Below are 12,427 nucleotides of genomic sequence, written 5' to 3'. Positions count from 1 at the left end.
CTGCTGCTAGGCTAGAAGAAGTGCTAGCTATAGCAAGCAATGGGGGAGGTTTGTATCCAAACACAGCCTCGAAAGGACTTCTCTTAATGGCACTATGAAAACAAGAGTTGTACCACCACTAGGCTAGTAGTAGCCATCAGTTCCAACTCTTGGGCCTTGTAAAACACATGCACCTTAGGTATGCTTCGAGGCATTGGTTGACCCTCCCCATTTGGCCATTGGTTTAAGGGTGGTAGGCAGCAGACAACTACAACCCAACTCCCAGTTTCTTGAACAATACTTGCCAGAAATTACTAATGAATATTTTATCCCTGTTCGATACTATTGTCTTAGGGACCCCGTGTAGCTTTACCACTGAATTCAAGAAAATCCTAGCCACTTCTTGGGCTAAGAAAGGGTGTGTGAGGCTGATAAAGTGCCCAAATTTTGTTAGTCTGTCCACTACCACTAGAATCACGTCTTTGGCTTCGAATTTTGGTAATCCCTCCACAAAATCCATAGATATACCTTCGCATGCCTGTTCTGGAACCTCTAAAGGTTGCAACATGCCTGGATATGGCACTTGCTCGTGCTTACATCTTTGGCACGTCTCACATGCCAACACAAATTCTACCACGTCTTGCTTTTGTTTTAGCCAAAAGAACAATTGTCTGACCTTGTGGTAGGTAGCCCAGATCCCGGAATGACCCCCTAAAGGTGAGCAATGCAATGACCGCAATATCTTTTCTTTCAACCCTTTATCATCTCCCACCACCAATTTGCCCTAAAATCTGATGAGACCGTTGGACAGTGAGTAACCTTTCTCGTTTGTAGTTTGTACTGTCAATTTGGTTAAGAGTTCTTTCACCCACTTAGTATTCTCATAACTTTGCACCACTTATTTCATCCATTCTGGCACCACTACTGTGATAGCGTGGCATTGGCCGATAGGAACATTTTTACCATGGACTTTAGCTCGTCTTTCAAACCACTAATGAAACTCGAGACAAAATATTAGTCTGTGAGAGTGGGTTGAGCACTCCACATCAATGCCCCCAGCTCCTCGAATTTTTCTTAGTACTCCATGACCGTCCCTTCTTGCTTGAGTTTGTTGAATTCCTCAATGACATCGATCATGTTCCTTTCTCCAAACCTTACACACAACTCTTCTACGAAGTTAATCCATCTCGCCCCCACACCCCTTGATCTAGACCATCCTTGGTACCAGCTATCGGCCACATCGTTAAGATATGTCGTAGCTATGGTTATCCTCTGATTCTCGAGTATGTGATAGAATTGAAAATACCTCTCACATCTTCGGATCCACCAGCGCGGTTTGGATCCTTCAAAAAGAGGTATCTCTAGCCTCGGTAGATGACCTTGACTAGATCTAGAGGAATTCAACTCTCTTACCTGATCACGCGTCTCTTCGAATTGTGATTCTCCCGCATCTGAAACTCCTTATGGTCTCAGCAATATGCCGGGTCCCGATGATCCCATCTCCGACTCTACTTGAGGAGGAAACTTCGATGGTAACCAGAATTGAGGCAATGCGGACAGCATGTTAATCATGTTGTTGATCCGTTGATCCATAGTCTCCCTCTGCCTTGCCAATTCCCTTAGAACTCCATCATTAGATGCTGCGATATCCTCCCACGACTCTTCCTGAATCAATCGTATTTCTTCTTTGCTCTGTGTAACCACCTCCTGTGTTTGAGCAAGCCCAACCTCTATCGCCTCCATTCAATTCCCCAATTGCTTTATTCTAGTACCTTCTGTCATTTCTCCCAACACCTCCTAGATTGTCAACCCGCCAATTCTGTTATACCTTCACCAGATCACACCCGAGGATGACCGACTCTGATATCAATTGTCAAGCCTCGAGGAAGAGGCTTGAGTTCGACTATTTGAGAAGAGAAAAAAAGAGAGATCGGAGAGAGAATTTCAGAGGGAAAGTGAGAGAAGAGATTAGAGAGAGAAAATTAGAGGGAAAGAATTCAATTCTCAATCCACAATGAATTCCCATCCTCTTGCTTAAGAGCCTTATATAGGTTGTTCCCCATGGTTTACACGCACTCGAGGGTATTATGGTAAAACTACTAACAGAATCAGTTAGCTCCCTCCAATTCTACAACTGAAAATTTAAAATGCAATTGAAAATTACAAAATAGCCATAACCCTCATAGTCGGACATCAATGTATGAATTATCAAGTTTATTGAATTCTCTTTGTTCTCTCTCAAGTTCTATCTATTTTTCTTCCCCCATTCTCCTGGATTCTCCCCTCATTTCTATTAGTTCTCCCTAATTTTAGTATGTTCCCTCTCAATTCTTGTTATTTCTCCCTCAATTTTTAGTTCTATCTTCTAAGGAAACATAAGTTGTGACTAGGGTCTTGACACATTTCTAGTCTATGTGGATGATATTATTGTAACATGAGATGACATGGAAGAACAGAAGGTTCTAAGAAGAAAGCTAGCTCAGAACTTTGAAATCAAAGACCTAGGGTCACTTGAATACTTCTTTGGGAATAGAAATGGCCCACTCCAAAGCAAGTATCTTTCTATCTCAACGCAAGTATATACTATATACTGGACCTCTTAAAAGAAACAAGTTTGTTGGGAGGAAAAGGAGTGTGCACTCTAGTGGAACCTAATACTAAATTAGGAGGAGGTACCAGCAGTCCACTAGTGGAAAAGAGAGGTATCAAAGGCTAGTAGGTCGGCTAATTTACTTGTCACACACCAGGCCAGATATTGCCTATACAGTGAGCTTAGTAAGTCAATTTATGCATTGTCCTACTGAGGATCATACATAGGCTGTAAGAAGAATATTGTGCTACCTAAAAACAACCCCAGGCAAAGGAACTATGTTCAAAACAGGTGGTACTTTGGATATACAAGGCTATACAGATGCAGATTATGCTGGATCATTAATGGATAGAAGGTCTACTATTGGATATTACATGTTTCTAGGTGGGAATTTGATCTCTTAGCGAAGCAAGAAGCAGAGTATAGTGGCAAGGTCAAGTGCTGAAGCAGAATTCAGGGCTATGGCACTCAGCCTATGTGAATTGCTATGGCTAAGGATTGTTCTAGAAGATCTCAAGATTGTTGTTAATGAGCCAATTAAGTTATTTTGTGATAACCAATCAGTTATAAGTATTACTCATAATCCTGTGCAGCATAACAGGACTAAGCATATTAAGATTGACACGGCATTTTATGAAGGAAAAGTTTTAGAAAAGTATAATTCAAATACCCTATGTTCCATCCGAGAAGCAGGTGGCTGATCTTCTAACAAAAGGATTGACAACTAGAAGATTTGAAGAGTATGCAAGGTGGGAATGATGGATATTCATTCACCAGTTTGAGGGGAAATGTTGATGTCTGACAGTTCAAGAGAAAGGAAAACAGCCAACCACAACTGCTTCTAGAATGCTTAAGGTTTTTAGAAAGTTTCTAAATCTTGTTTTTTGGATAGTTTCCTAATTTCAAATGAGGATACTTTCCTAATGTGTTTTATTGTAATCTTTCCTTGTTGTAATCTTTCCAAAAGTTGTAAATATTCAACCCTATAACTAGGGCTATATGTTAATGAAATATTCGAGCATTTCCATCCAATCTTACACAAACTGGTCACTGGATAAAATATATACACGCAATAAAAGAGGGGCAGTGCGTACATTTGAGAGACCACAAGGCCAGATCCATTCTTTTTGGGGCTGCAAGTAACACCTTCCCAAGCATTCCAATTGGTAGGAGCACAAGGGTCTCCATTCCAACCCATTCTATCTGGAACACGAAGTGACTCTTTCAAAGCTCGCATGGCAACCACTGCAAAACAGGTACAACCATCACATCTTACAAGTGAAAGGAACATCCTGTATGCTAAGATTAGCTTCATATTTGCCGTTCTTTATTATGCCTAAATCATTCATACATAATAAAAGAAAATAAAGTTATTCTGTTCTCATTTTGTTTTTTTCAAGCAGCATTTGGATGGAACAATTGTGTGCTTTAGCTATCAGTGTTATATGAATATATCAAGTGGGCACAGCTGATGTGGAGGAGGATTATTGTGTTGATCTTGCATTACTAGACTCATTTAAAATATTTTTGGCATTAGAAATTTGCTTAGTCATCAACTGCAACTATAGTGTGATCAATAAACTACTGTTGCCTTCAAGGAATTAGCGGAACAATCACACAGGATGCACATAGAAATACAAGAACTTAGGAGGAAAATCATAGTTTCACAGCAAACATCAGACGAAACAAAACACTACAATCAATCAATAGTTACGAGATTGACCAACCCCCTATTATACTTTAATCTATGTTCCTATGACTCTAAAAACAACAGAATTGCACCCCTATTATTTTGTTCACAATTTGATTATATTATAAAAACTAACTTTTTGTTTTCTTGTTTGTTTCTTCTTGAAAACAACTTAAGAGAACTTTAAGTAACTGTAACTATATGATGATGCATTTAAAAGAGCAACCATAAAAAGATTATAGTCATTTTGAAGTAATTTATATATGTTTTTGCCTTTATTGCTTCCTTTAAACAAGCCTGCAAAATCCATTGAAGTGAAATTAAAAAATCAGAAGGCAAGGTTTTGTCCCAGGCAAATCAAATGCTTATGGTGTGCTAGGTTTTTCTTTATTATTACAATTAGGCTAAGTTTAAATGAAGTTTTTCTAGTATCAGACACGAAAAACCTCCTTTTTAAGATTTAAAACTTCAATGCCTTTTCCTATAATGCTCCACAATCAAACTAGTCAAAATCACAAAAGCAGGAGCATGCATGAGTATCTCTTTTTGTTGCTGTTAATAGAAAACCCCAGTGGAAACTTGCAAATTCTTCAAAGTATATACCATTTAACATATGAATTATATGTATATATCTATACCTTGATCAGGAACAGTGGAGAGATCAGCCGGAACAATTGCATAGTTCTCGAGCCCACAAATTATTGGTGCACCAACAACAGGGACCAGTTTCACAGTAATAATAGTACTGCTCAAATTCTTCACTGTGTAATACCAGCTATGCGCCACGAAGCTCCCAACTTCCTTGAAGATATCAATCCTAGTAGCATTTTTGTCGTTTATCACCACATCGAACACTCTCTGCCCTGGCTTCGTTACACTGACATCAATCTCGGCAAAATGAAACCATAACAAGTAGTCCATTTTCGCATCAACCGGCAATTCGTACTCTAACGTGCCACTTCCAATCGTCACCACCGCCGTTTGGTACAATTTCATCGGAAAATAGTTGGGACTTTGATCGGTATTAAGCACATTCCTTATGGCCGACACAGCCTTCACTGCCGATCGCGGAGACCGAAATTCAGCACCGGACTGCCAGGATCGGCCGAAAAGGTCGGTGTCGTTGGTGAACCCTGGCCCCCACTGTTCGGAGCCACTACTGAACCGTCCATAATTCACCAGAATCGAGCGATTGCCGCTTGAGGAGGAAGCATAAGACGCCGGATCGATCTGGATGAGCACGAGAGAGGCGATAACCGGCGAATCAGTAGCAATGCTGTAGAAGCAGACATCCGCCTCGCCGTCGGAGACGAAGGCGAAGAGGTCGGAGTAGGCGCCGTTCCGGGCGATCTCCTCTTGCCACGGCGAGCGCCAGCTAAAAACCAGAGTTCCTTCAACGGACACGTCGAAACTCGGAGTGTGCGACTTGCCGTCGTAGTTGTCGTAGACGGTGAATGTTCGGATGTAGTAGCGGCCGGCGGGGACCGGTACGACGTAGCAGTTCTTCTTACCGACGGAGATAGGGAAGAACCGCAGCGTCTTCTCCTGTTGATTGTGAAACCGAAGGGGCTCCGAGACTAGGCCGGCGGAGCCGCCGGTGAAGAAGCGGTCGGCGATCCACTGAGTATGGAACCTGTCGCTGGAATTCGTCGGTCCTCCGCAGTCAATGTGGTAGGCGGTGTCTGTGAGCGGCCGTAAAAACGGTTAGATTCAACATTCATATACATATACAGAGAGAGAGAGAGAGAGAGAGAGAGAGAGAAGCTTACTGAAGAGGGAGGAGGAGAAAGAAATGGCGGGGAAGAGGAGGAGCAGGAGGAAGACGAGGGGAGACATGGTGTGTGTTTTGGAGTTGAGAGGAAGAGCTATGACTGTGAAACAGAGAGCCGAGCAGCCTGGGGAGAGAGAGCGCGGGGGGTGGGGGGTGTTGAGCGGCGTGATTGGCGGAGATGGGCGGAGCAAAAACGAACTGAAGAGGACGCGTTGAGATTGCGCTTAGCTTTTGGACTTTGGAGGGCCCTACTGCCGTGCCCTGCCGTGTATCGAATATTCCGTGAACTTGATTTATGTTATTAGGAGTACGTCACCAATACAGCGGGCCGCGGACATCGCGGCTTATAGCTGGCTGGCTCTGTTTGTGCATTGGCTGGAACAACCAGCGTGTGCGATAAATAAGGAAATGAAAATGATAAGCTTCAATCAATCCATATGCCATGGAAACGTGGATTTTGAATTTCATTATTGATTGATTTATTAACTCCTCACAATGCAACTGGGTAAACATAATAATAGTGTTCCTCAAAAATCCAATTCCATTTTCAAGTAGCTATATAGCCTATAGGAGTATAGTTATTTCAATCCTTTGATGGAGTTTGCACTTTCTAACAAAGAGAGGAGATTGAAACCTCATCATTGATAATAATAATAAGGTTTTAGAGAGAGAGAGAGAGAGTGAAAAGCCTTATTGGGGGTATGAAGTTGAAAAGTTTCTGTTAAAAGCCATCATTCATATGGTTTTTGCAATCTCATAATTACACAACGATAGGGTTTTTTAAACAAAACTAATAAGGTACAAAAGAAGAGGAGACTACCCATAATGAGCAACAATATTGACCCAAGTGCTCGCTAGGGTTGTTGTAAATAGCCCATCGTTGATGGGCTTTCTCTCTCTTGCATGCAACAACTTTGGTTAAATAACAAAATAGAGTTGCATCTTCTGGATTTTTATTTTATTATATTATTTTCTTTAATTAAATAGAGAGACTAGAAAAAGGTTTTTAATTTAATTTAAATTAATTTTAATTATTGTCATTTTGTGTCAAGATGTAATGAAAATGTGTTTGAAATTAAAAAAAAATACAAAAATTTCTATAGTAGAGGAGGTTTAAAGACAATTTATCTTATATTATTTGAGAATTTCGATATTGGTACGGGTATTTCCCTGGACTATATTTTATGGGCTGGACTTGACCTAGTCGGCTGCCCAATCGCCTAAGACTCAGTGGGCCCCAAGTTGAGTTCGTTGAAGTGAGCTCACACATTGCTGAAACCCGAGCTTAGATCGCAGGACCAACCAGGCTTTAAACGAGCTCCCAACGATATTTCTAGTTAGCTCTCGGCGACGCTTCTAACTCGCTAACCTAACTGATCAGCTTATATAACAAAAAGGCCGCAAAAGTAACCAGAGAATAGTTGTGGGCCAGGAGTTATTCTGACTGGCCCATCCTGGCCTTACCCTATCGTCTCATTTTTCTTGGCCCATGGCAGTCTCATCCTGACCTTACACCCGTCTGCAACATCATCATTGTATCCATTTCTGGATTTTCGCGCGTATATCTCAGATCACATTCTCATTAATGACAGATTTTATCCCCATTAATGAGGGTCTCATTAACGCCATGCCGCCATCTGGGCGCCTTCTCCGGCGTCGAATATTCAGTCCCATCACTACAAGCACACGACGCATCCGAGAAGACATTCTTTCCTCCTATATATCAATCAGCTCTCTTCATAACTATGGTAGGCTTTTTTTGCTAACCTACTGATACGTTACATCTTTCTTACTCTCTTATTTACTTGAACGTCGGAATACTTGCAGAGAGCCAACTGGCCGGAGGAACACAGGCAGAGCCATACAACGCTCTTTTGCGTATTTTATCATTTCTCTCTTCTCTTGCTCATTTCATCAGTGCAGACCAACAAATCACAGTCAATCAATTCCAAACATCGACAAATACATACTCAAATTCTAACTAAATAAAAATAAAACATTTCATGCAATCCAATCTCATTTTAATTATTATGACTACAAATAAAGATATAAGATCTATTCTCTCTCTCTCTCTATTATAAAGCTAACAAGCTGGTTATTCACTAATCTATCATCAACCACTAAGTTACTAATTTCGATAATAACTAATTTTTGTAGTCATTCACTCACGTGATAGTGCTTTTTCGGGCAAGAATATAATTTCAGTAGTGTTTAGCTTCAGGACGTGTACGATTAATTTGCTTAAAGTAATTAATAATAAAAAGGGTGTTATTCCTAATTTTAAAAAAATTAGGGACTAATTTAGTTAATTTTAGGAGAAAATGTATGGAAAATGTAGGTGACTGAGGAATCTTTGTCTAATAATATAGTGAAGTGTGTTGACCACAATTTCACTTGATTAAAGGCTTGGGCTTAATATAAAAGAAGAAGGAACAATAACTATACTTATTTATATGATTAGCTGTAGCTTTTAAGTGGATTAGTTTGGGGGTAGCTAGGAGACGTGTGTTCAAGCTCAACACAATAATCTAATCTAGGGCGTGGAGGCCATCAAAGGGTTCGTCCTTTGAATGGGGGGTTGTTCTTTGAATGCATATTGTTAGGGAAATTTAATGAGATCATAAATTTAAATTTGATGGTAGATGATAGTAACGGTTGGTAATTGATTTAAATAAATGTTAATTTTTAATGTAGATTGAGGTCTTGTCAAATAAATTCAATGAAAGACTCAAAAGGAAAATTTTGAAAAAAAAACTCAAAAAGAGACTTAAAAGAAAAAAACTTGAAATAAAAGGATATGCCTAATGAATATATACTGATTAAATCACTAAACTCTATAAAGAATAAGCCCAAAAGTTAAAGATAAAGAAGATAAAAAAAAGTTATAGAAAGATCTTAGAAGACCCTTTCAGCCAAAGAGTTCTTGAAAGAATCTCGACAGACTCTCGCAAAAGGAGCTATGAAGAATGAGCCATAAGATCTCGTAGAGAAGTCTCCCACATGATATTTTCAGAACTAAAAGTGCAAACAAATATCTCTCAAATCCCTATGAAAAACATGCAAATAATAAGACTTATTTATAAAAATTTAAATTCTAATTAATCTCAAAATATCAAAAATGATTATCAATAATTCTCTAACTTCTCTATAAATAAACAAACCCTTATTTAACAAAAGCACTCACTTTTACCCAAAAAAGAGATTTGCTAACTTTTTGAAAATCAAACTTAAACATTAAAGTATTTAAAAAAAAAATACTCAGTGCCATTTGAGTGCCTTCTTTTTGCAACATCTTAGAGAGTTTAAAAAATGTACAATACATTTAAGTTGGGTTATTATGTTACCCGTGTGTTTTCATATTATACTTGTTGATTTTACCATGTTAATTAAGTGATGGAATACAACTATATCAATTATCTTCATCCACCACCATCTCATGAAACTTTTTCATATGAAGATAGCGTTAAAATTTCGGGTAAATCATACCAAAGGTCACAAAACTTTGATGTCCTTTTCAATTTGGTCACTAAACTTCAATTCCTTGTCAAAATGATAACAAAACTTTAAAATGTTTTGCAATATGGTCACTAAAGTGATTTTTGGATAATTTCTCACCAAAATTACTGACGTGGCAATGGCCACATTATCGTCACGTTAGCGTCGCATCATCGCCACGTCAGCAATTTCAGCTAGAAGCCATCAAAAAATCACTTAAGTGATTACATTACAAAACATTTTAAAGTTTTGTTATCACTTTGCAAGAAATTGAAATTTAGTGACTAAATTGAAAAGAACGCCAAAGTTTTGTGACCTTTGGTGTGATTTACTCTTAAAATTTCATTTCATCATTATTTCATCAGAGAATATTATCTACTGTCGGTCCCAAACTCGAATAAAAAAGAAGGGTTGTGTTAGGTAGTCAACAGCCAGCATAAAACTTAATCAGATCCAAATATAAATTCTAGATAAATTATCCGTTGAAACATAACATACATAGAAGTCTAGAATTCATAATCGGTCTCGCATAATGAAATAAAGACTAAATATATTATTATTTTATTATCATATAACCCGTGCCGACGCAGAATTACAGGGAATGTGAGTCTCACCCCCTTGCAGCCCGCCCTGCTCTCCTCAATTTGTCCCGATCTAGCAAATTTAATATTGTCGACACGGGTAACTGAAGATTTTGGTACATTTAAGTAGGTTAGAATTGCTCCGAAAAGAAGGGCCAGAAATGGGGGCCACCAATCCACCACGTCTCAGTTTGAGGGCATATAAAAGTAAAACCCTCTCCACTCCTAATTTGTCTCTTTGTCCTTTGTGGTTGTGGTTGTGGCAGCGGCGGCGGCAGCGGCAGCTTGAACTGAGGTCTCACTTACTTCTCATTTCCCACCCGTGACTTCGAACCGTCTTCTTCTGGTTTGGTTTGCCTCTTGGCCATTCTTTCATTCCAAATTTTTACATCATTTAATTAAGTACTCTTCCTAACTATTTTAACATAATACTGCACCATCGCGACTTTACCCTATATAAGAGGTGCCGACATGAATATTGCCCAGATTTCTATTTTTGTTTTTTTATTTTATTTTTTTTTATATAATCACTCAAGGTTTTTATTAGTTCAATTACATCTTTAAATTTATATTTTTAAATTAATTTAATTTTTATACTTTGATATTTTTTATGTGACAACTAAAATTTTTTGTTGTCTCAATTACATAACTATACATGTATTTTTAAATTAATTTATTAAAAAAATTAAATTAACCCATTTTACTTTACTATTTTTTTTACACGTCAAAATATATAAGTATAATAGTATAATTAAAATAACGAAAAATTTGAGTTGACACAAAAAAAATCAAAATATAAGAATCAAATTAATTAAAAAAATAAAAATTTAGATATGTAATTAAAATAAAAAAAAATATTAGGAGACATCACAAATGACAATGTCATCAATGACGTGACACCTCATCTTCTGATAAAGAGATATCACATAAATTAGTGATGTCTCCTAATACTATTCATAAAATAAATTAAAAAATATTAAAATATAAAGACAAAAGTTACGTTGCACGGAAAACGAAAATATGAAATATTTTTTATACGAACGAAAATACTGAAACGGATATTTCTCTAAAAAAATATACATAAATAAGGTTCAAAATAAAAATAAAAAATATTTCAAAAATAAAGAAACTGAGTCCTCCTAGAAATTTCTTTAAAACATAGGGCAAAAGTACAAATGTGACCCGTAAATATTCTTTTGTGATAAATTGGGACGTAAATTTGGGCCACTTAAAAATGTGCACATGCATGAGCAGACGAGATATTCATAATCTTAGGATTTCCCCAGGTGGGGTGAATTAAGGGAGGCCCAGTTGAACTCCTAACTGTACCACTGCCACGCGGTCATAGCAATTAGCAAATGCCCTCAACTGCACCTCATGCTTTCGTCATGCACAAGCCAATGACTTATTTGTGATTTATTTTCATGTATTAAGTTTTGTATGTTTTTTGTGGCAAATTTTGTGGGTCAAAAGGTTCTTGGGAATGGGGTGGACAATGGGAAAGGCTTAAAAGTTGATACTGAGGTACACCATTCAAGCCATAATTCAAGGCTCCACCATGTGAAAGAAATTCAAAAGCCTCCTTTGTCAAATAAGAGAGTTAATGGAGTCTCTTGAAAGCATTGAGAAGATGAAAGAAAGTGGAGGGCTATAACCCAATAAGACATATACACATACCTCCAAAAAGAGTAGACATTTTCAACTTACATAATAAATTGGTTGATTGGCTTCCCAATCACATGATTGGAGTCACACAGTCCTCCCTATTCAAGTGTGTAAAAATTCGTTTTGAGAAGTTTATTTATAGGTACACATTAAAATAGTGTGCATATGGGACGCCTTTGTTTCTCATTACAAATCTTAGGTTTTGTTTACGTTTGGAGAATGTTTTATATTTTTTATTTTTAAATTTAATCTCTATTTTCGTGTTTTTATTTCTATTGAGAATTAGATAAAAATGAAAAATGTGTTTATTTTTATTAAATATGAAAGTAGTTTTAGATTTCAAAAAATGAGATAATGTACTTAAAATTATGCAAAAAAATAGATATGGAAATCAACGATAAAGGGATAGGTGGATGGTTAAGGTTTATGTTGCACGAAAATATCTCATAGGAACCGTTTCTCCGTTTCTGAAATGTTTTCTGTTCTCATTTTGGACTCTATTTATGTCTATTTTTTTATAAAAATATCCGTTTTTACATTTCCATGCAACATAGATTAGGATGACTTGATAAAGAGATGAACTATCATTGTCATAATAACAGAGGGAGATATGGTGGTGCTGGTCAAGAGATAAAATGGCAAGAGAAGAGTAAAAG

At 37.6% G+C, this 12,427-nt stretch overlaps 1 protein-coding gene across 1 annotated transcript in view; it reads right to left on the bottom strand.

Moving 5' to 3' along the window:
- Positions 1–6,387, bottom strand: part of LOC127806313 (receptor-like protein 4) — a 29,327-nt gene extending 22,940 nt beyond the window's left edge. Inside the window, exons 1-3 of the mRNA XM_052343531.1 lie at positions 6,029–6,387; positions 4,898–5,941; positions 3,664–3,814 (exon numbers count right to left, since the gene is read on the bottom strand). Coding sequence (XP_052199491.1) covers positions 3,664–3,814; positions 4,898–5,941; positions 6,029–6,095 — 1,262 coding nt within the window. The 5' untranslated portion in view covers positions 6,096–6,387. The remainder of the gene's footprint in view (positions 1–3,663; positions 3,815–4,897; positions 5,942–6,028) is intronic.
- Between the last annotated feature and the right edge of the window lie 6,040 nt (positions 6,388–12,427).

Source organism: Diospyros lotus, chromosome 7 (assembly GCF_014633365.1).
Source record: "Diospyros lotus cultivar Yz01 chromosome 7, ASM1463336v1, whole genome shotgun sequence".
Taxonomy (NCBI): domain Eukaryota; kingdom Viridiplantae; phylum Streptophyta; class Magnoliopsida; order Ericales; family Ebenaceae; genus Diospyros; species Diospyros lotus.
Note: the sequence above shows the minus strand (reverse complement) of the source record. Positions and strands in the feature narration are given on the sequence as shown.